This window comes from Macaca thibetana, chromosome 1 (assembly GCF_024542745.1).
Source record: "Macaca thibetana thibetana isolate TM-01 chromosome 1, ASM2454274v1, whole genome shotgun sequence".
In the NCBI taxonomy this organism is placed as follows: domain Eukaryota; kingdom Metazoa; phylum Chordata; class Mammalia; order Primates; family Cercopithecidae; genus Macaca; species Macaca thibetana.
In genome coordinates, this window is record NC_065578.1 from 110,640,949 (window position 1) to 110,666,458 (window position 25,510).

Sequence of the window (25,510 nt, forward strand, 5' to 3'; positions counted from 1 at the left end):
ATCCGTGACGCCGCCCCTAGCTGCCTGGCCGCCCTCGCTGCGCCCCCGGCCCTCTCTACTGATGGATGGAGCATCGCCGCCAAGTGGTGACCCAGCGGTGAGTGCCGGGTGGCCCAGGGCAAGGCGGACCGGGAGCCACCTCACACCCACACAGCCTGCCTGAAGGATTCGACAAGGTGAGGGTCGCCCCGCGCGGGGCCGCAACAGCCACCGTGGCTCCCTTCCTCCCGTGTATGACTGGACCCCAGCCAGAAAGAACCCAACCTGAGTGCCCAGCGAGCGCCTGTGCTTAGCCGCTCCGACCCCTCGCCAGGGGATGTCCGGTTGGAGTAGCGCTGAGCTGAGGTGACCGCGCGGGGGCGCCAAAATCTCCACTTAGGGCGATAAAGGGAAGTCGGCCTCCCTCTTGCTGGCACTGAAGGAACCGGCAGGGTGCGACAAGGTGGGGCGGGCCCTCATCCATGTCCCTAGGAGTAAGGCACAGTCTGGAAGTAGCAGCGAGTCTGAAGTGTCCAAAATCAAGTCCTCCTGCAATTCACAATTCGTATGGCTATCTGCACCTTTCATTTACCCACTGGCCGGGTGACTCAAAGCTAAAGGTTGCCGACGTTTTTCAAAATCTCTGGAGGGGGATTCAACACTTTTTAGGTGGCCCGAACTACCGAGGAACACAAAGGCTGGCCAGAATTCAAGTGAAATACTACACAGGATCCCCCAAGGCACGAAGCTGGCTGGAGAGAGCTGGAGGGAGCGCTCCACCTGCCCTGGGAAACTCACCAGGGAAGTGCAGACCTTCGGTGGCGCTGGCAACCGCGTGGCCCTGAGTCCTAAGACCACTTGGCACTGGCCGCTAGGGTTCCCTTCCCTCCACTGCCTGGTCAGCGGCAGAAGCGGGGCGGTCACCACCGTCTCCAGCAAAAAGGGGCAGATGAGCGACACCTGGAATCTTTAAATCTCCTGACTGAGAAGCCCTATTTGTCCAGATCAGAGGTGGGCAAGTCTGTGGGACCAGGTGCCCAGACTTGCCCACTGTCCCCCACCCCCACCCCGATGACGCTTGCTTCACTCTTGTTCTATCTTTAGTTCCTCACTCCATCACTCCGTTTTTGTTTTTTGTTGTTGTTTTTTGTTTTGTTTTGTTTTGTTTTTTTGATCGCTATCAGAGTAATCCTTTGGGTGTGACAAGTTCCATCAGCTGCAGCAGCCTTTCACAAAATGTTTCAAGTAACACTAGTTTTTTGCAAGCTAATAACAAACTCAACCTGTTTTTTGGGAAATGCTCTCCTATACTCATGCTATGTGTGGGCCACAAATTTGGTTTTATATTTCTGGTAGTCCATGAAAAATTAGAAATAAAATTAATTACACAATTTATAATGTGCAGAAAATCAGAGCAAACAAACAAGGCAACTATTTTAGATTGAAAGACCAGAAATATACTTCCCTCCAGGATTCTTATTGCCAAAACACTGCATAATCCAAGGATCAACATCCTCACAGTAAACACAAAGGTCTATTTTTACATATGAATACTCCCTATAGCATCCCTTAAAAGAAAGGGAGGGTGTAAGTCCAAAACACCATCAATCTTTCACAATGAAGATGCCAAAGCAATTGCAGCAAAAGCAAAAATTGACAAATGGAATCTAAGTAAACTAAAGAACTTCTGCACAGCAAAATAAACTGTCAACAGAGTAAACAGACAACCTACAGAATGGGAGAAAAGTTTTGTAAACTATACATCTGACAAAGGTCTAATGTCCAGCATCTATAAGGAACTTAAACTAATTTACAAGAAAGAAACACACAACCCTATTAAAAACCCATTAAAAAGTGGGTAATGGACATGAATAGAAACTTCCCAAAAGAAGACATAACATGCAGCCAACAATCATGACAAAAGTTTAGCATCACTGATCATTAGAAATGCGAATCAAAATCACAATGAGTGTTTATTATTAGTCAAATGTCAGAATGTCTATTATTAGTCAAAAAATAACAGATGCTAGTGAAGTTGTGGAGAAAAACGAACACTTATACACTGTTGGTGGGAGTGTAAATTAGTTTAATTATTGTGGAAGACAGCATGGTGATTCCTAAGACCTAAAGACAGAAACACCATTTGACCCAGCAATCCCATTACTGGGTATTTTACCCAAAGGAACATAAATCATTCTCTTATAAAGACACATGCATGCCTATGTTCATTGCAGCACTATTCACACTGCAAAGACATGGAATCAGCCTAAATGCCCACCAATGGTAGGCTGGATAAAGAAAATGTGGTACATATACACCATGGAATACTATGCAGCCATAAAAAAGAATGAGCTTGGCCAGGTGTGGTGTCTCACGCCTGTAATCCCAGCACTTTGGGAGGTGGGTGGATCACGAGGTCAGGAGATCGAGACCATCCTGGCTAACGCGGTGAAATCTGTCTCTACTAAAAATACAAAAAATTAGCCGGGCATGGTGGCGGGCGCCTGTAGTCCCAGCTACTCGAGAGGCTGAGGCAGGAGAATGGCATGAACCCAGGAGGCAGAGCTTTCAGTGAGCCAAGATCGTACTACTGCACTCCAGCCTGGGCAACAGAGCGAGATTCCATCTCAAAAAAAAAAAAAAATGAGATCACGTCCTTTGTAGGGACATGGATGGAGTGGGAGGCCATTATCCTTAGCAAACTAACACAGGAACAGAAAACCAAATACCTATTATATGTTCTCACTTACAAATAGGAGCTAAATGATGAGAACACATGGACACATAGAGGGAAACAACATACACTGGGACCTATCAGAACCTGGAGAGTAGGAGGAGGGAGAGTATCGGAAAAATAATTAATGGATACTAGGTTTAATAGCTGAGTGATGAAATAATCTGTATAACAAACCCCTATGACACATGTTTGTCTATGTAACAAAACCGCACATCTTGCACACGTACCCCTGAACTTACAAGTTAACAAAAATGCGATCAATCAAAGCAAACCTACAGGACACTTATATAAAAGGCAAGTTTCAGCTTTCTACTGATCTGTCTAGAACTATGTTGTCCAATATTGTAGTCACCAGTCGCAGGTGGCTACTAAGCACTTGAAATGTGAATAGTCCAAACTAAAATGTATTATAAGTGCGAAATGCACACCGGATTTTGAATATTTACTAGAGAGAAAAAAAGTAAACTATCTCAGTAATTTTTATATTGATCACATGTTGAAATGATATATGTTAGATATACTAGATTAAATAAAATATATTATTACATTAATTTCATTTGTTTCTTTTTACTTTTCTAGATGTGGCTATTTAAAAAATTTAGAGTTCCATACATGGCACCCATTATTTTTCTATTGGACAGAGCTGCAATGTTTCTTGAACTATATACTCTAAGATATCTATATATATACTATATATGACAAAAGGGTTTCATAGGTTAATAATTTGGAAAGCACTGCCTACTATATCCCCTCTTCTTGTGTTCTGCAGGGTAACCTGAGATTTAGGGGAAAAATTTATGGATTAAACATATTTGGGATATGTCAGTTAAGCATGGAGGACTTTGAACTCTCAATATAATGTGAATTATGATTTTCTAAGAGAGGCATCTTATATGCAGCGTTTCTCCAACACACTCAAAGAACACTTTTCATCATAAACACAACACCCATTAATAAAATTCTGAAGAACAGTTTAGGAAACTGGAGTAGAAGATAAAGCTCATAGGCCTTACTTTGCCTCATATATCTGTCATGTGGCTCAAGGCTTGGATTGTAAGTCTTCTCTAGCTTTTCACTCAACTAATAGTTAGACTAGTATTTTCACCAGATACTGGTGAAGTCCTCACCCCAGACATAATCAATCGGACCCTTGGAGATCACCCTTTTTGTGTTAGTTAAGCCTTGTTGTGTAACAAACTACCCCAAAATATAATGGTTTAAAGCGGCAACAATGTAACATGCTACTATATGGATAAACCTTGAGGACAGCATCCTGAATGAAATAAGCCAGTCACAAAAAGACAACAGTGTATGATTCCACTTTTATGAGCGGTCTGGACTAGTCAATATCACGGAAACAGAAAGTAAAATTGTGGTTGCCAGGAGTTGGGGAGTGGAGGAAAATTGGGAGTCGTTTGATGGGTATGCAGTTTCCATTTTGCAAAATGAAAACTCAAAATTTAGTTGTTAGAAAAAGTCCTTGAGATCTGTCACACAACAATATGATTATAGCTAACACTACTGTACACTTAAATATGGTTAAGAGTGAACATTTTTATTGTGTTTTTTAACCATAATTTCAGAAAATTAAAAGTTAAGGTAAAATCAAAACAGCAACAATTTGTTTAGCTCACAGTTCTGTGGGCTGGCAGTTTGGGCTGGGATGAGCCAGGCGCTTCTGGTCTCGGCTGGGCTTACTCATGCGTTTGTGGTTGGCTGGCAGTCAGTAGTGGGTTCTGCTTCTGGGGGTTGCGTGGCTGTCAACTGAGGCCATTGGGAGTGACTGGCCACATGTTTCTCATTGTCCCTCAGGCTAACTCTGGTCACATGACAGTATAAGCTTTCCAAGAGCCTGAGCAAAAGCCTCATGGCCTCTTCAGATTTAGGTCTAGAACTTACACAATGTTACTCTAGCTGTGTCCTATTAGTCAAAGCAAATAACAAGGCTAGCCCAGATTCAAGGGGCGAGCGAAGCAACTCCTGATACCAGGTGCTAAAAAACACTGTGACTGTTTTTACAATTATCCACACTTGTTCTGCATCCCATTTTCTAGAATAATCCATTATTACCTGTTTCTTATATTTTATATATTCAGAAACATACTACTCTTTTGTGCATCACTTTCTTTTACTTTCAGACACTCTTTCATCTCATCAGCATGTCAGAAGTATTTTATTCTTTTTAGTGGTGAATTTTTGCATTATCATTTTGCTGGGCTTGCCTCCCTCCCCTGTCTCTCCATTATCTTTACTGTACCTCAATGCTAAATGCTAAATATTATAAAAACAATCTTCTCTAAAAGTGTTTCCTTGACTCTCTCCCTCTGCCTCTAACAATTTCCTTGGAAATCCTAAAATCCAGATGCCTGACTGTCCACTCCTTAGGCTGGTTCCTTTTCACTTGCTGTAATAGTTATTCCGGGCTAACTTGCCCTGCAGTGTTTGACTCACTAGGTCATAAGTTTTTACTTACTTATCTATCTGCACCAGTGATGGTAAGCCCTGTGTCTTGTTTACTAGTATAGCCAAGTACTCACAAGGTACCTGACACAATGTAGGCATTCAGTAGGTAATTATTAAATAAATGAATAAACGTTAATCAATGAATAGGTTGATGTAGGTGCATTCCCAAGGTGTTTACTGCAAACTGCACCATCTAACTATAAGATCTGCACCTCTTCTCCTTCTTCCTTCTAACTTGTGACTCATCTTTTACTGGAAGGATACCTTCTTTTAATATCTCCTACCTGATTTCCCATATGCAAATCGACACTCTCAGCTTTCATGTGTTCACGCCGTAAGTACCATCTGCTAGACCCTTTATCTTTATTAGAGTATTTCTCCTCTATATGTGCTTTAACTGATGAGAGTGCTCTAGAAACAAGAGCCCCTTTCCCCATCACTCCTTCATATGCACTTGAAAAGAATATGATTGCGTAAAAATGCATATTGTGTAAATTTTTATGTAATGTTTGTGTATGTCAATTAGGCCAAATATTAATAACATGCTCAGGTCCAGACACTTACTGACTTTTTTCTTTGTTCTGTTACTATGAGAGGTATTAGAAATCTCCTACTATGATTGTAGACTTGTCTTTTCTCCTTTTAGTTCTGGCAATTTTTGCTTTCCATATTTGGTAGCTATGTTCATGAGTACATAGAGATTAAGAGTTTTTATATCTCCCTATTAGATTGACACTTACTATTATAAAATGTTTTTATCTCTAGGAATGCTTCTTGTTTTAAAGTTTACTTTGTCTGATATCAATATAGCTATACCTACTTTCTTTTGGTTAGTGTTTGCATAGCATACTTTTTCCATCCTTTTATTTTAACCTTGCTGTGTCACTGTGGTATTTTTCTTAAAAGCAGCATTTGCTTGAACATTTTTAAAAAAGAAAACACATTGGTAATCTTTGGCTAATAAATGGAGTATTTATCCCATTTATATTTAATGTAACTACTGGTATATTTCTGGTATATTTAATTAACTTTCCCAAAGCCACAGCGTGTTAGTGGGAGAGTGCACACTAGACATTTCCTGACTTTCAAGTCTGGGATGCTTTCTCATTCATTACCCCAAACTTGGGGTAAAGGCTGTATTTCCCACCCTCACATCTACTCCTGCCACTGCTGTAATATTTATTCCTTCAAGTTCCTTGAGAGATACGGGCAGCACTGCTCTGGAATCTTAGCCTGGAGTTCTGCTCTTAACATTAAAAGAGAGGCCAGAACAAAGGAATATTAATAGCCCTCTGTGAGCTTTCCATGAGCCCACACAATAGGATTGGTAGGCTTTCAAGGAAATCAGATCCATTCCTGAACTAGCACAAACAATTGTGAATTTCCTTGAACTCACCTGAAAGCCTTAAGATCCGGGAGTAAATTTAGGGTCAGGACCTCAATGCCATACTACAGGTTGAGAACCCAAAACATATCCAAGGTAGGACTGAATCTAGGACCTACAACCACCAGCAAAGAACCACATATGCTATATTGCTAGCACTCCCTAGCTCACCTATTTCACTTTTTTTTTTCGAGACCCAGTCTCACTCTGTCACCCAGGCTGCAGTGCAGTGGTGTTATCTCAGCTCGCTGCAACCTCTGCCTCCAGAGTTCAAGTGATTCTCATGCCTCAGCCGTCCGAGTAGCTGGGACTACAGGCATGAACCATCACACTCGGCTAATTTTTGTATTTTCAGTAGAGACGGGATTTCACCATGTTGGCCAGGCTGGTCTTGAACTCCCCACCTCAGGTGATCCACCCGCCTCGGCCTCCCAAAGTGCTGGGATTATAGGCATGAGCCACTGCGCCCAGCCTATTTTACTTTTAAGAACAAGGAAGGCTTTAAGCATTCTAAAACACAACTAGGGAGGCACAGGAGAAAACAGTGGTGATCTGGGAAAGCTGGAATACAAGATGAGTGAAACTACTCACCTTCCTGCAGCTGCTCCTAACGTACACAGTGCCTCAGTGCCTCTGTCTTATGGCTATGAGCTTTACAGCAATCTTTCTCAAACTGCAAAAAGGCCTAATTAAAATCCATCTTGCAATTCCTAGCATTTGTGTTAAGGTAGGCAGCATATCTACACATCCTTCTATAGGGTGTGACTTTAAAGATATCAGAAGATTTTTTACCCAAAAGATGCCCTTGTGCCAGCTTGCTTTTTCATGTGTAAAATTCAACAGTTACTCCTACTAAAATTAATTTATTTGGTGCTCAATGAATGTTTATTTAGAAGTCCTATCTTGCATAGGAAACAGACTTTAGGTACAACATGGGAATTAACATGGGTTTGACTATTATTGGGTGTTTTTGGAGGACTGGTATTCTTAAGGAGTTTCTAAACAGAAGACAAAGTACATGTGCAGATAGTCTATAATGATTATTATTTGTGGATTGTTTAATATGCACCTGATTCTTTACAAATATTTCATTTAATGCTTACAACTGCCGTACAAAGTAGGCATTTGTGTCCCAATTTTACAAATTAGGAAACTGAGATTAAGGAACTGTTCCAATTTCTCAAACCAAATGAACAATGGAAAGAGTTTGAACCTCAATGGTAGAAAGGATTTGAACTCCAATATGTGTGGCTTTTTCCACTGGTTTCACATTTCTTCCCTACCGATGGTTCCTAAAAAGAAGCAGTGAGTTTTCCGAATGGTACAAACAAAATACCAGAGAAGTAGAGGTGAGGAAGGTGGTCACTTCCAGGTGTGATGATTGGGGAAGATGTCATGGGAGAAAGCAGTTGAAGTGGGCCTTTAATGGAGTGGGAGGTGGGTACAGGAGGACAATATTCTGTATTCTAGACAGAGGGAATGGCCTCAGCAGGAGGGTGAAGATGAGACCATTTTTGAGTATGGAGAATAGTATAATTTAATATGCAAGATTTAAATAGGGAGGCCAGCAGACGGCAAGGCGGAAAGTTAAATTGAGGCAAGACTGTGGAGTCTTGACGACAGGCGAAGGAGAAAGAACTCTATGAGGCAATAAGGAGCTGTTAAACTCTGCCCCCAACTCCAGGGACTTGGAGCCATATACAGAAAAGATCTAGAAGAAAAAGAATGGAACTACAGTGCACTGTCACAGTGCTAAGCTCTGAGAGAAGTAGTGGTGGGGAAAGCAATAGAAGATTCCAAGGACAAGGGGAAGTCTAAGACCAAATAGAAGAGGACTATAGATTTCAGTGACCAATGGACTTTGGAGAGTAGAAGTGTATGAATCACAAAAACTAGAGTGGTGAGAGCCTCGGTGATCAACAGAAATTTGGAACCACACACAGAAATGTGGGCAACAGGAAGAGGTGCTGGCTTAGGGGAAAGAACCACCAGGAAAGTGTCAGCCATCAGGCTCAGGGTCTGGTGGTCAGGTATGTTACCCTGCCTCAGGCTGAGGCAGGCTGAATCCAAGGAAGTATCACAAAGGAAAGGAGCCTCCTGAGAAGAGAAGAACCAAGTGAAGGCCACTTCAGGGGTAGAGGGCTGGGAAAGGGTAGGAGAAATAGAAGTAGAAAAATCCACAGAAGGAGAAGAGGTAATGATTTGGGGTCAAAAAGACAGTAGGTAATGACCCTCCATAGCCTTTGCTTAAGGAGGAAACTTTGTTCTTAAAATGAGTGAAAGAATGACTGTAAAGAATAAATGAATGTAAAGTCACTCAATGCTTCTGCCTGACAAAGAGTGCGTGAAATAGCCAATTAGTTGCTTCACTATCCAAATGGAGAATATAGTCCACTGTACATAAGCCATTTGATTTACATAAGCTACTCCATAATGGAGCTTATTAGTGTGGCTCCTGGGCTTGAGCCCAATCTTTTCTTCTTGTTAAACGAAATCAAGATAGTATTGTTTCCCTGTCAATAATGGGTTCTTAAATGGGTTTGAGCTTTGTGAGCACTGCCAATATCAACACTTACTTTAGAGGCAATCTCCATAAAGGAGAATCTGATAAGGCACAAGAGAGGGCAAAGAGGGTATAAATGGCAGGTTGGGTGAGGGAAATACTACCACTGAGGCAACATGGCCAAGCTTACCCTCCTCACTGGTAAGAGATCGTCTCATCTCTGTACCTCTGAATGACTCTCTCCCTCTTGTTTTTCTGCCCCTTTAAAACCCTTTTACCTTCAAATTTAAACCAGATCATCTGAGATTTTTGCTTTTGGCAAAAGTATGGGGATGTACTGAAAGGGGGAAAGTCCCAAATTGCCTGGTGGTAGGTTTCTCATTGCCCTGCCATCCTCCTCCCTTCACCAAGCCCCAAAGGCTCATGGCACTTTAACCCTTTAATGGTCTTTTGAATGGAAATAGAGGGGAGTGGATTTCCAGGGCAAATCCAAGGCTTTGCCAGCCTCAGTAGGTTGGACTTCTACAGAGGATCTTAAAAGAATGAAAAATAGAAAAAGTTTCCTACTGCTAAAGTGAGGTTACTAATGTATAAAGGCTGCTCTACTCACATTCCTCCAGTTCATTCTTCTCTCTGTTGCTTTAAGGTCTGCTCCTTGTGCTGACAGCTGAGATAGGTATGTATATTTTTTGGGATGAACCACTATATTGTTCCTCTTTTTCTTCTTCATAATTTGGAAACTCAGTATGGCCCTGTGTCCTTCCACATCAGACAGAGAATATTAACTACTCTCTAGAGAATTCGAGATTCCCTAACCAAGTTTAAAGGATTAATACCATTGGCCAAAAAAATCCCAAAGCAGAAACCAACTAGATGGCCGTCTGAAAGAACACGTGTTAACAATAAAAACTAATATGGTGAGGCAGCTACATGGTGTCTTCTGCTCTTAAAACGTTTTAAGATCTGTCATCTCACTGAGTTTTAAAACAACTCTTCTTTGAGAGGTGTACAGGAAAGGCATTACCGCCCCATCTCACAGACTAGTTAACCGGGACAGAGATAAGACATATGACCTGACCCAGGTAATATAGAGAGTTCACGGCAGAATCTGAACTAGTAGCCAGGGCCCTTGGCTCCTGGTGGATGACTCACTACCCCCCGGGTGGAATTACTCAGGGAGACATCTAAAAGGGCTAAAGAGACTTATACTATCACCCTTTCTGTGTCTCAGTTTCCAAATGGGTAAAATGGGAAAAATAATAGTACCTCTTTCACAGGGTTTTGATGAGGATTCATGAGTAAATATAAGTAAATTTCTCAGAGTAATGTTTGGTACGTAAGTGCTAATTCCCACATAAGGGAGCCCGAATACATCTAAATCATAGTTTGCTAGCTTTAAAGTTCTATTTCAGCTAAAGGCACTGGTTTCTAAGGTTATTCAATTCTCTCTTGGAGGAACAGAGCTATCTCTAAGAGATGTCTTCAGCCCTGAATTGCCTGCTCCTTATTGCCTGCAAATTATATAATTATAGGTTTGCTGCAACATGAAGTTCTTACATCGACTTTTCCCCTTTCCTTTGAGACTTCAGATAGGGAAATCATTTGGAAATCTGTGGTTTGCAAAGAAATCTGTGACCACTAGGGAGCTTGTCTCTCACCTTCTTCCTCTGGGTAACAGGCTCTGCTTACCAGCTGACATGCTACTTCTCCAACTGGGCCCAGTACCGGCCAGGCCTGGGGCGCTTCATGCCTGACGACATCGACCCCTGCCTCTGTACCCACCTGATCTACGCCTTTGCTGGGATGCAGAACAACAAGATCACCACCATCGAATGGAATGACGTGACTCTCTACCAAGCTTTCAATGGCCTGAAAAACAAGTAAGTGACGGAAAACCTGAGTTTCAAGTCTTTTAACCTTCAAGGACAGTTTAAACAAGATCTTCCACAGCTGACTTCAGGCTGAAATTCCAAACAGGCCAACAAGCAGGTAAATTCAGCTTTCTTATTACTTCAAGTGCAAGAATGACTCTAATATTAAGGGGAATGGCTGGCTCACAGAAGCTAGTTGCCAACTAAATCCTACCTCAGCTGCCAAGGGAAGCTTACAAGTCCAACTACTGGTGGACTCAGATGAGAACAATCTTCTACTTAGAATCAATCCAAAGCTGTCACTGATAAAGCATTCAGTCTCCTTGGTCAGGAGATTCACTCCTAGGGAAATAATTAGAACTGTGCAGACATTGGGGTGCAGCAAACCAACATGGCACATGTATACCTACGTAACAAACCGGCACGTTGTGCACATGTACCCTAGAACTTAAAGTATATTAAAAAAAAAAGAAAGAAAGAAAGAAAAGAAAGAACTGTGGAGACATTGAAACTTACCAATCATAGTCACCTATTCCAACATTCAAAAAGTAGGAAATAGGGATGAGAACAAAGATAAACCAGGATGAGAGGCTGCATGACACTTTCCTGGCTTCCTCCTCACTATTGCAGCTAAATGTTGAAATGCCTTCCCTTTCTTTTCATTTGTTCTGATAAAACACTTTGTTTCTTTTCCCTCAGAAATAGTCAACTGAAAACTCTCTTGGCTATTGGTGGCTGGAACTTTGGCACTGCTCCGTAAGTTCTTTTTGGAGATGACTTCCTAGGTTGATTTTACTCCAAGGTGTTGGGACAACCAAGGTCTTACCCTGCCTTTTTTGGGTCTCCCTCAGTTTCACTGCCATGGTTTCCACTCCTGCGAACCGCCAGACTTTCATCAACTCAGTCATCGAATTCCTGCGCCAGTATGAGTTTGATGGGCTGGACTTCGACTGGGAGTACCCCGGCTCTCGTGGGAGCCCTTCTCAGGACAAGCATCTCTTCACTGTCCTGGTGCAGGTGAGCTGAGTTCCCGATCATTTTGACTGGAAAGCATACACCCATCTCACATGAAAGATCACTGGGACCTTAAACTTAGTTTCCTACAATTTTAGTTGGGGTGAAGGACCTGAAAATCCTATTCCAGTAAGGATGTTGAGGAACGAATGGAAGGATGGAAGAGGTTAATTTAATTCAGAGTCATGAACCTCATGAAAGTCAACTTAAAGTTACTATTCACAGACTTTCTCCTGCTCCTGTACAGGAAACGCGTGAAGCTTTTGAGCAGGAGGCCAAGCAGAGCAACAAGCCCAGGCTGCTGGTCACTGCTGCAGTAGCTGCTGGCATCTCCACCATCCAATCTGGCTACGAGATCCCCCAACTGTCGCAGTGAGTGATGTGCCTTATCTTCAAACCCCTGGAGGTATCACTCAGGCAGACCAGACTTGTCTTTTGTCTGTCTTGCTATTCAGGGACCTTGTTTAGGAGGTTTTGGAAGTGGTGCCTTATGACTGCACAGGTATGGGAAATGACCATCAGAAATGATTTTAAATCCTCTACCCCACCTCAGGTACCTGGACTACATCCATGTCATGACCTACGACCTCCATGGCCCCTGGGAGGGCTACACAGGAGAGAACAGCCCCCTGTACAAATACCCGACTGACACTGGCAGCAACGCCTACCTCAATGTGGTGAGTCCCTGTACAGATGCAAGTACAGACCAGAGATGGTGATGAAAATCACACAGAGATTCAGGCACAAAAGGCATCATAAGTTTAGTGGTTTTCTCAAATGGGGAATTAGGCTGCCATAATTAATCAACTGTTCTCATTTACTAAAAAACTTCCCTGTTTACTAACACCATACTGATAATTCTACCTAATATGAAAGAAGATTAATAACAAGTGCACTGCTTTTTAATAAAAGAACATGATATGCCACTGCTCCTATTTCAATAAATTATAAAAGGCTTTTTCCACCTTTCCCCTTTTGCTGTTTCCCTTTTGCCTTACCCATTTTCTACTGTTCTAATCCCTTGCCCATGTATATCATATAGAATTTCAGCCATTAACTAATGAATCATACCAGGAATATCATTTTAAAAGCTCTACTCTTCCATCATATATATTTTTATATGAAGGGTATATGTAAAGTGCACGTTATTAAAAGAATTTAGTTGAGAATGAGACCTACCACTTTAATAGATATATGTCAGTGATGCTCTAAAATATGTTGCAAGTACTTTGTAGAGTGGGCACAACCAAACCGAAAAAAAGTTTAGCTAATAATTAATCACTAGGCCATCAGCTGTGGGTGAGAACTCGAGCTAACCCACTACCATTGCAGGATTATGCCATCAACTACTGGAAGAACAACGGGGCCCCAGCTGAGAAGCTCATCGTTGGATTCCCAGCCTATGGACGTACCTTCCTTCTGAGCAATCCCTCCGATCATGGAATTGGTGCCCCTACCACTGGTCCTGGCCCTGCTGGGCCCTATACCAGGGAGTCTGGGTTCTGGGCCTACTATGAGGTATACACGCAGAAATTTTAGAGGAAAGGTGGCTTCCTCTTGGTACATGTAGCTAATAATATGAGCAATATTCAACAGTATTTGAATCATTCTTGGATTGGAGCTGAAAGTGGATGTTTGTGACTCTCTACAAGGGAGGCAAGATAAGCCCCCCTGTTGCACCACTTTAATTGGCCCTTCACTAGGGTCCTTTCAGGCTACATTCCAAACACAGAGAGTGTAGGAAAGCAGGCTCTCATTGGTGAGGGTATATCAATCTGTAGACACTTCTGACTGCCAGGGCATTCCTTGATTTAAGAGTTTCTCCCCACATTGAAAATAAATTACTCAAAAGGGGTAAAGAAACAGAATCCCAAATGAACTAAGAAATTTGCTGATAGAGTCATAGACCTTTGTTTTCAAGTAGTTTTTATGCAACCCTCCTCTACTTCCCCTTCCCCATGTCCTTTTACCTCTGCCACCACAAGGACACTGCCTACCTCTTGACCGGTTCCTTATATTCTGTTAGATCTGTACCTTCCTGAAGAATGGAGCTACTGAAGTATGGGAGGCTAATGAGGATGTTCCCTATGCCTACAAAGGAAATGAGTGGCTTGGATATGATAACACCAAGAGTTTCCAAATCAAGGTAGACTGTATTTTATGGACTGTTGTTGCCTGTGAGCATGTTCCCATTATAGCCCTGGAGCCGCAGCTCAGCCTTGGTGTCTGTACATAACTGACTTCCTTTCTAATTACCACAGGCTGACTGGCTAAAGAAGAACAACTTCGGAGGCGCCATGGTCTGGGCCATTGACTTGGATGATTTCACAGGCACTTTCTGCAATGAAGGAAAATTCCCTCTGATCACCACCCTAAAGGATGCTCTGGGCCTGCAGAGTACAAGTGAGTTAGGGAGTGAGAAGGGACACTAAGCCTCAGACTTGAGAGAAATTCCAAAGGTTCCTTGCAAGTCAGGGAGCCATTGTGCAAGTAATTGACTATTGCTCCATTCCTATCTGGTAACAACTGATTAATGGTGTGAAGATCAAACAGGGCTCTTCACCATTTCTTCCTTCCTTCATTCATTTTACAAGCAATTTGTTGAACATCTATTACATATACAGTGCTCTGTAGGTACCACAGGCAATCCAAATGCATAAATATCCATATCTACTCTATGGAATTTACAATCTAGTGAGAGAAATTGGATTTACAAAAATTGCCAAGCTAGACAACAATACAGAAGATATTATGTGATAATGTGCCCCTCAAAAGAATAAGTAACCTTCTCGTGAGTTCATGATAATGAAAAATTTCATTCAGTAAGCTGTAAGGAGGAAAAAATGCACTGTGCCTTGAAGGATGAGGAAGGAGTTGGTAAGCAAAGGGGTGAGTGGAGTAGGAAGGACATATCACATCAGAAGACTGAAATATGCAGAGACATAGAAGGAGGAGCCAAGAACAAAATCCAGGGTATTTGCTCTCACACATCAGGTATCACTGGCTAAAAGCAAGGAGGTTCAGGATTTGTTTTTTTTTTTTTTTTTTTCCTTCTCAGGTTGCAAAGCTCCAGCCCAACCCATTACTCCCATTACTGAGGCACCCGTCACAGGCAGCGTCAGCCACAGTGGTAGCTCTGGGGGCAGCCCCAGTGATAGTGAATTCTGTGCCAACAAGGCCAATGGCCTGTACCCTGACCCCACTGACAAGAATGCCTTCTACAATTGTGCAAATGGAAAGACTTTCATTCAGCACTGCCAGGCTGGCCTTGTCTTCGAAGCCTCCTGCTCCTGCTGCAGCTGGTGATAGCATGTGTCAGATACCACCTCACCCAGCCGCAGAAGTTGTTGTGCAATAAAAGGTTGAGCATTACTGTACAATGGCTTCTGCTTCTTTACTGTAGGATCTTAGATGTAATTAATCCCTATTTCCCAATGATACACAGTTGCTCCACCAGCCCCCAAGCCTGCAGCATGCACTGCTCTTCCTGGGTGTTGGGTAGCAGAAGCAAGCGGATTAAAGGAAAATACATCATCCCTTCATTCTCAAAATGTACTCAGATGAAAGTGGGGAGCCCAAGAATGTAAGACTCAGATAACAATGACCCGTAAACAAATGTCATTTTAAAATGATTGATTTGCCCTTTTTGCTGAGAATGCACAATTACGAGGCTATTGCAGTGATTCACGGGAGAGGTGCAGATTTAGAACAAAGTAGCAGCAGTAGAAGTGGTCAGAGGTGATTGCATTTCAGCTGTATTCTTAAGATTTGTTAAGCCAGCAGTTTTCTTTATGGGTTGTATGTAGAGAGTGGGAGACAAAAAGAGGAGCCAAGGATAATTTCAACATTTTGGATTAAGAAATTACAAATATGAAATTACCATCAACTGAAATGGAGAAAGCTAAAAGTAAACTAGATTATAAAAGAAGAGCAGGAGTTCAACTTTGGACATGTTGAATTTAAGATTGTTATTGGGTTTCTAAGTGGAGATGTGGAGTAGATAGTTGGACATAACATTTTTAGAGGTAGTTTGTATTTAAAGTAAATAGATTAGATGAGATCATTAAGGGAGACAGAGAAAGGAAAGCATTCAAGGACTAAGCCCTGAGCATTTCAGCATTCAGAGGGAGGCTGGAGAGAAGAGTAGGAACAAGTAATGAAGACCAAAAAAGGAGGGCTAAATGAGGTAGAAGGAAAACCAAGGGAAAAAACATATCTAGGAGGAGAAAGTGATCAAGTTTGTCATATACTACTTAGGTCAGGTCAGATGAAGTCTGAGAATTGACCATTATGCTTAACAATCTGTAGATCATTGATAAACTTGACAGAAGTGGGGTTGGTAAACAATTTAGTGGCAAAAGCCTGAGTGAAGTAGGTTTAAGACAGAATGGAAAGGTAAGAATTGAAGACAGTAAGAATACAAAAACCTGTCTTATATGTGTTAGAGGGAAGCAAAAAAATGGATTAAGAATAAAAGATTATGGAAAACAGAAGCTGAATTTATGTTTTCAAACCCACATATACTTATTCAGAGGTATGGGAGATAAAAATCTAACATTCTTTCCATACCTCTCATTTTCTTATTTTTATTATTATTTTCACAGAGTCAAAAAAGTTTTTTAACTTAAGAAAAATTGTTTTTTGAGACAAGGTCTCATTCTGTTCCCCATGCTGGAGTACAAAAGGCACGAACATGGCTCACTGCACCCTTGACCTCCTGGACTCCAGTCTCAGCCTCCTAAAGTGCTGGGATTACAGGCGTGAGCCATCACATCCAGCCCCAAATTTTTAATATCACTTTGTTTTATAACAGAACTAAAGTCCTATATTTAAATCAATGCAATATTCACCCCCTATACTTACACTACAGCTTCTCCAATATTCATTTCTTTATCTTATTTGTTTTGCTTTTGTTTACCAAGAAGGACTTGCAGTATCTTCCATTTTCTTGCATGTATGAAAATGCCTGACTGTTGCCTTTATATTTGATTGGTAACTTTTGGACACAAAGTTATTGGCTCACTCTTTTACTCAAAATTTTATAAATACTACTACTTTTTTATTCTGACATTGAATATTGAGCTAGTTCTTTTCCTATGGCTCTTTCATTTACTTTTTCAGGGTTGGCTGTTTTGTAGTTGAATAGTTTTCCAAGTAGTTCTGTGACTGCCACAGGCCTTAAGTTCTTTTATATGTGAGAATGTCTTCCGGTCTCCTCTGTTCTTGAAAAGTATTCTTCAAGGATATTATACTTGGTAGAGTATAATACGTTGGGCTTGTACTTTCTTTTCCTCAGAACTCTTCAGGTATAGACAAAACTTCTTAACATTATTTCAAATGGTGTCTGCCTTACCTTTTAATTCCAGTTGAAGCTACAGCCACCAATTCTGCATAAGCCTTCATGGTCTTCGTGGCGTTGTGGAATCTTACCTCAGATCTGTGTTGTGCACTTCTTGCTACCCTTCCTAGGGCTTCTGAGACACAGGTTTCCACTCAAACAGGTACAATCTAGACATTAGAAGGGTTACTGTCACTTACGAAGATCAGGGGAACATAACGTTTCCACCCTTCCTCCCCTGATGTTCTAGAAGCACATTTTGTAAGACTTCTAACACCATTCCAAAGGGATGGAGCACTTAGTTGTTTCTACCAGTGGCTAATTTGATAAAAGCATGTTTTTATTGGCCCTCCCTTCTTCCCTGTTTCACTTCCCTGTCTCTTACTCTTATTCTTCGCATTCCACTCCCAAATTATTCTCACATGAGCTACTTCCAGGTGAACTTAGCTTTAGATAGTAGGCATTGCTCCATTGTGTCCTGGCACTGAATGTTGTTGTGGGGATGTTTGAAGCCAGTGGATGATCACTACCCTTTCTTTAATCCACGCTTATAAAGTTATTTGACTTTTTTCCTGTGAGTGCCTGAAGAATTCATGATTTATTCTTGAAGTTCAATAACTTAACCAGGTTATGCCTTGTTTATGATGGTTTTTGTCAATTTCTCCTATAAGACAGTTGAGAGGTAAGAATTAACTTGCCTGAGTTAACAGACCTGCAAGCGGCCTCCTGGAAAAGAAAGTTGGCCTGTTGCCTCTGGAAACAAGCTATAATCTATAGCCTAGGTCCTAATGCAATCCATCCTGACAGAGAGCTGACCATGGTGAATGAGAACTTCAGCCAAGTTTACACCAAGCAGTTGTGTATAATCATGGGGATGGATTACACCAGAAGAAAGCCAAGTGTTCTTCCAATAGATGAATGCTAAGGTAGTAGATAAGACTGAAAGCCAAGATTCTGCTATATCATACTGCTATTAGACCCCATATCCCAATCTCACTAAAGAGTTTTGTTAAGAAGCTTAAAAGTCCCAACATCCAAGGCCCAGAGCCTCTTTCTCAGAGCTAGATATGTGCTATGTTAGATTGTTGTGTGCTGCCTGAGAATAAAATAAACACCAGAGGATCACTCTGCCATTGCTTCTGTCTCTGATTTTTTACCCAGAAAGTACTATTCCAGGAAGCTCAGTGTGCATGCTGCTTGGCTACTCACCCTGAATCACTTGACAACTGATGTAGAGAGCTGGATGTCAGACTAGGGGCATGCACCATGGCCTTCTAGAAGTGAACCAAGGGACTTGGGATTTAAAAAGTGTTTCTCAGATGATCCCATCGCTTTCAAAGATTGGTATGGTAGTCATGGGGACTAGTCCACTAAATTCCTGAAGATACAGAGTGATAAAAGTACACTGGGTAGTTAAGATCATCGAGGCTAGCATTCCATGATTGTTATTATTGGCCTTGGAAGAATTAGCTCTAAGGAGGCAGACTGAGGGGAGCTTGACTCAGCATCTCGAATGAAATTACAATTTGAAAACTTTGGTGAATGTGAAATGATTTGTATATTGTCTTATCCAAGCAGAAGCAAACAAATTCTGTCCTCTGACTCTCTTCCTATAACTGGTAGGATCAGTTCAAGATGGCACAGGTTGTCATGTTGTTAGGGTGTTATGAGCTCCAGTTAAATGGGTGCAAAGGGGAGGAAAGACAAAGTATGTGACTTATGAGGTTAGTTCCCTCATAACAAGTGAACACCATAATCTGAAATAGGTTGATTGAACCAACAGAACTTCTGGGTAGATTCCCACTATAGCTCCACCTTAGAAAGTCTATGTGATTATGGCTTCTATATAGAGGATTAAACATGATAAAATTGATGATGATCCCTATCTTTGTCTATGGAAAAAAATATCCAGTGAGTTTTGGGGGAACTCATGACCCAAGTCATAATAGGAATTTCAGGCCTCATAAAGACATCATGGTTGAAGTAGATGTGCTGTGTTTCCAGCAAAGCCCAATAAGTAACTAACTTTTGCTCTTTGAAAGGAGGATTCCCCACCAGACTGGGAAGCAACAGCCTGGGCTCCAGAGTCGGACACTGGACTTAAATGTTGTGATCAGATGAATTTGCTCAGTTGCGTACTGTTGTGTTGCAAAATCAAATGGCATTAGACATGCTTATCGCAGTCCAAAGAGGAGTTTGCATCTTACTGCATACTGAATGTTGTGTGTATAGCCCTGACAATTCTCACAGTATTACTCACAAAGCCATGTTGAATGTGATTTTTATTAATTGTGCTTTTAATTCTCCTGTACTTACCCTGTATCTGTAAACTATATCAAATATTCCCTTCCCCATGTATCTGTAAGGGTATTTTCATACAATTGAGTATTAAACTGAGGCCGAATGTGGAGGAAAAGTTAAATATTAAATTTGAACTCAACCGAACATGGACACAAACAGTGGTCGCCAAGTCCCAGAACAGGTTGTATGAGCCCCTTGAGGCGTTCATCCAGCACTGTCTTGGAAAAATCTCTATTTCAATCTCTTCCTATATGTTAGTTATTGAAAAACAATAGACAATCGCAAAAAACAAGTTGGTCTTTTTGTGTTCCTTGAGTCCAGTCGTGAATGGCCCTTGTAACTGGGCCTCATGCCAAACAACTCTTTACAAAAACAGCTAGAGGCCCAGACTGTGCCAAAGCTTCATGAAACCTCTCCTCGTCTATGCACGAATAGGTGGCTGACTCTGGAGTCCAGGCTGTTGCTTTCCATGAAGAAAAAAAAGATATAGATATACATATATTAAAAAAAGATATACACATATATATATATATCTTTTCCCTTCTCCCCTTCCCATTGCGATTTGCTTGTTATGTCAATTTGCTTATTATATCAAGTTGCTTTTTGTATCATTTGCTTATTATATCTGCATTGCCATTCATGTGGGATAAAGGTTGTTTACCCTTAAAGGTATTGTGTGTGTGTGTTTTCTTCTCCCTTCACATGTCTCTCACACAGAACATTTTATACCCAAAGGAATATAAATCATTCTACTATAAAGACACATGCACGCATATGGTTATTGCAGCACTATTTACAATAGCAAAGATGTGGAACCAGCCCAAATGCCCATCAATGATAGACTGGATAAAGAAAATGTGGTACATATACATCACGGAATACTATGCAGCCATAAGAAGGAATGAGATCATGTCCTTTGCAGGGACATGGATGAAGCTGGAAGCTATCACCCTCAGCAAACTAACACAGAAACAGAAAATTAAACACCGCATGTGTTTAGTTGGACACACTCATAAGCAGGAGTTGGAACAATGAGAACACATGTACACAAGGAGGGGAACAAGAAACACTGGGGCCAGCTGGGGAGTTGGGGGCAAGGGGAGGGAGAGCATTAGGACAAATGCCTAATGCATGTGGGGCTTAAAACTTAGACGATGGGTTGATAGGTGCAGCAAGCCATGATGGCACACGTATACCTATGTAACGAACCTACACATTCTTTACTTGTATCCTGGAACTTAAAGTAATTTAAAAAAAAAAAAGAAAGTAAAAAAAAGAAAATATATAGCAAAATGCAACTGGAATTTCCAAATGAATTGGTATTTTATTTAAACATCTATATTTTAAAAATTATTGTAATAAAGAGAATACATAGACACAGGGATGGGAGCAACACACACTGGGGCCTGTCAGGGGGGTGGGGGAAGGGAAAGCATCAGGATAAACAGCTAAAGCATGTGGGGCTTCATACCTAGGTGAGGGGTTGATAGGTGTGGCAAGCCACCATGGCACACGTTTACCTATGTAACAAACTTGCACGTCCTGCACATGTATCATGGAACTTAAAATAAAATAGAATTAAATTAAATCTTAAAAATAACAATAATTGTAATAAATTTATATTTGAAACATGTAAGGTATTTAATTCACACACAATGTTTTGTGTGCAAACTCCCCTTTCCCCTACAATTACTCCTCAGCTGTCCAAGGACTTGAGATCCTCAGATTGGGAAAAATTTATTAAATAACTAATATGTGCTAGGCCCAGTGCTAGGTGTTTTACATAGGTTATCTCATGTAATTCTCACAACAACCCTATAAGACAATAGCTATTATTATCTACATGTAATAAATGAGGTAATTGAGGTTCACAGGTGAAATAACTTGTCCAATGCCATATATCTAGAAAGGAGGAGAACCATGATTAGAATATAAGTCAGTTATTCTAGAGACCATGCTGATACTCTGTTCTGTCCTATGGCAACCTTTGTGCTGGACAGGTGTGGGAGAATGCTCTCTGCAATTGACCGGCATTGGTTATTCTAACAGTCTTGCCCTCTTCGTATGTGAACAAACCTGCATTCTCACTTATATTGACTGCATGGGTCAGTCTCCATTGTCTTTTTTTCAATGTTTTAAAAATGTTTTTCCTGTGGTAAAATCGGCCAAAACTAGTTACCAACTTAATTATTTTAAGTGTACAGTTCGTTGGTACTAAATACATTCATAATGTTCTTCCGCCATCACCCCTTTCCATTTCCATAATTCTTTCCATCATGTAAAACTCCAACTCTATACTTATTAACCAGTAAGTCCCCATTTCCCCCTCCCCCAGCTCCAGGAAACCACTATTCTACTTTCTGTCTCCATGATTTTGACTATTCTAAGTATCTCACATAAACAGAAAAATCATATAGTACCTGTCTTTTCAGACTGGCTTTTTTCATTTGGCAAAATGTCTCAGGGTTCATCCATGCTGTAGCAAGTCAGAATTTCCTTTTAAAGGCCAAATAATACTTTATTGTATGTATAAATAACAGTTTTGTTATCCACTCATTCATTGATGGACACTTGAGTTGTTTGCATGCTTTAGCTATGGTGAGTAATGTTACTGTGAACATGGGTGTACAAATATTTCTTTGACACCAAGCTTTCAATTCTTTTGGGTATATGTAGAAGTGGAATTGCTGAATCATGTGGTAATTCCATGTATGATTTTTTAGGAAGTTCCATACTGTTTTCCATAGCAGATGTACCATTTTACATTCCCACCAACAGGGCACAACTGCTCCAATTTTTCCACATCCTTGTTAAAACTTATTATTTTCTAGTAGCCATCCTAGTGGATATGAGGAGATGTCTCATTGTAGATTTGATAGGCATTTCCTTAATGACTAATGACATTAAGCATCTTTGTATGCGTTTATTGGCCATTTCAATATCTTCTTTGAGGAAATATATATTCAAGTTCTTTGTCCATTTTTGAATCAAGTTGTTTGGTTGTGTGTGTGTGTGTCATTGAGTTTTAGAAGTCCTCTCTATATTCTGAATATCTCTTATCAAATATACTCTTTGCAAATATTCTCTAGCATTCTGTGAGCTGCAGTTTTACTCTGTTTGTATTGTCTTTTGATATACAAACTTTTAAAATACTCATGAAGTCCAATTTGTGCATTTTATTCTTTTGTTGTCTGAGATTTAGCTGTCATATCCAACAAATCATTGCAAAGTCCAATATCATGAAATTTTTGCCCTATGTTTTCTTCTAAGAGTTTTATACTTTTACGTCTTACATTTAGACCTTTGATCTATTTTGAGTTAATTTTGCCTGTGATGTTAGATAATGGCCCAAAAAACATCAATGGGGCCAGATGTGGTGGCTCATGCTTGTAATTCCAGTACTTTGGGAGGCCAAGGTGGGCAGATTGCTTGAGCTCAGGAGTTCAAGACCAGCTTCAGCAACATGGCTGTCCCTATAAAAAATACAAAAAAATTAGCCAGGCATGGTGGCACATGACTGTGGTCCCAGCTAATCAGGAGGCTGAGGTGGGAGGATTGCTTGAGCCCAGGAAGTCAGGGCTGCAGTGAGCTATGATCACGCCACTGCACTCTATCCTGGGTGACACAGTGAGACCCTGTCTCAAAAAACAACAATGACAACAAAGAAAACAACATTAGGATTTCGATAGGGATTGCATTGAATCTGTACATCACTTTGGTAGTATAGACATTTTAACAACATTGAGTCTTCCAATTCATGAACATGGGGCAAGTTTCCATTTATTCATATCTTCTTTAATTAGTTTGCACAATGTTCTATAGTTTTCATAGTGCCAGTCTTTCACTTTATCAAGTTAATTTCTAAGTATTTTATTCTCTTTGATGCTATTGTAAATGAAATTATTTTTATAATTTTTCTTTTTCGATTTTCATTGTGAGTTTATAAAAATGCAATTGATTTTTGTGTTGACTTTGTAACCTGTTATTTTACTGAATTCATTCATTAGCTCTGACAAAATTTTTTATGTGAAAAATTTAGGGTTTTTCATATATATTATCACATCTGCAGGGACAATTTTGCTACTTCCTTCCCAAATTGGATGCCTTTTATGTCTTATTTTTACCCAAATGTTCTGGTTAAGACTATGTTGAATAGCAGTGGCAAAAGCAGCATTGTTATCTTGTTGCTGATCTTAGAAAAGCTTTCAGTCTTTCACCATTGAGTGTGATATTTGCTATGCGTTTTTCAAACATAGCTTTTATTATGTTGAAGTAGTTTCTATTCCTAGTATGTTTTTATTATGAGAGGGTGTTAACTTGTGGCAAATACTTTTTCTGCATCAGTTGAGACGATTACGCCATTTTTTTCTTCATTCTTTTAATGTGTATATTACATTCATTGATTTTCATATGTTGAACCATTCTTGCATTCTATGAATAAATCCCTCTTGAACACGGTATATAATCCCTTAACATCCTGTTAAATTCAGTTTAATAGTATTTTGTTGAGGATTTTTTCATCAATGTTTATAAGAGATTTTGGTCTGTAGTTTTCCTGTATATTTATCTGGCTTTGATATTACAGTAATTCTGGACAGATACGATGAGTTAGAAAGTGTTTTCTCCTCTTCATTTTTCAGGAAAAGTTTGAAAAGAATTGGTGTTAGCTTGTTGCTAATGTTTGGTAGATTCACCTCTCAAGTATCAGGTCTACAGCTTTTCTTTGTTGGAAGTTTATTGCATTTTATTATTTTTCTGAGACAGGATCTCACTCTGTCACCCAGGCTGAAATGCAGTGATACAATCACAGCTCACTGCAGCCTCAACTTCCCAGGCTCAAGTGATTCTCCTACCTGAGCCTCCCAAAGTGTTGGGATTACAGGCATGAGCCATCATGCCCAATGTAAGATTTTTGGTTACTAATTAAATCTCCTTAGTAGTTATAGGTCTATTCCAATTTTCTATCTTTTCATGATTTAGCTTTGGTAGGTTTCGTGTTTCTAGAAATTTGCTCATTTCATTTGAATTATCAAATTTATTGGCATACGATTGCTCTTAAAAGCCTCATAATCCAACCACTGAGAATTAGGCAAGATAGCAGAAGAGGAACAGCTCCAGTCTGCAGCTCCCAGCGTGATGGACACAGAAGACAGGTGATTTCTGCATTTCCAACTGAGGTACCTGGTTCATCTCTTGGGACTGGTTGGACAGTGAGTGCAGCCCATGGAGGGCAAGCCAAAGCAGGGTGGGGCATCACCTCACCCAGGAAGCACAAGGGGTTGGGGGATTTCCCTTTCCTAGCCAAGGGAAGCCGTGACAGATTGTACCTGGAAAAACAGGACACTTCTGCCCTAATACTGAGCTTTGTCAACGGTATTAGCAAAAGGCAGACCAGCAGATCATATTCCGCTCCTGGCTCCATGGGTCCCATGCCCACGGAGCTTTGCTCACTGCTAGCACGGCAGTCCGAGAGGCTGGAGAGGACGTGGAGAAATAGGAACACTTTTACACCGCTGGTGGAAGTGTAAATTAGTTCAACCGCTGTGGAAGACAGTGTGGCGATTCCTCAAGGATCTAGAACTAGAAATACCATTTGACCCAGCGATCGCATTACTGGGTATACACCCAAAGGATTATAAATCATGCTACTATAAAGATACATGCACACGTATGTTTATTGTGGCACTATTCACAATAGCAAAGACTTGGAACCAACCCAAATGTCCAGCAATCATAGACTGAACAAAGAAAATGTGGCCGCTCGGTGCGGTGGCTCACACCTGTAATCCCAGGATTTTGGGAAGCCGAGGCGGGCAGATCACGAGGTCAGGAGATCGAGACCATCCTGGTTAACACGGTGAAACCCCATCTCTACTAAAAATACGAAAAAAAAAATTAGCTGGGTGTGGTGGCAGGCGCC

At 40.8% G+C, this 25,510-nt stretch overlaps 2 protein-coding genes across 2 annotated transcripts in view; both read left to right on the plus strand.

Moving 5' to 3' along the window:
• C1H1orf162 (chromosome 1 C1orf162 homolog) overlaps positions 1-25,510 on the plus strand; it is a 256,729-nt gene that overhangs the window by 76,709 nt on the left and 154,510 nt on the right. The window lies entirely within an intron of this gene.
• On the plus strand, positions 10,750-15,328 carry LOC126929805 (acidic mammalian chitinase-like). Its single transcript, XM_050746451.1, has 9 exons — positions 10,750-10,946; positions 11,637-11,693; positions 11,789-11,954; positions 12,199-12,323; positions 12,505-12,628; positions 13,284-13,469; positions 13,978-14,097; positions 14,213-14,354; positions 15,010-15,328. Exons 1-9 carry the CDS (start codon positions 10,813-10,815, stop codon positions 15,255-15,257), a joined length of 1,302 nt encoding a protein of 433 aa, XP_050602408.1. The 5' UTR covers positions 10,750-10,812; the 3' UTR covers positions 15,258-15,328.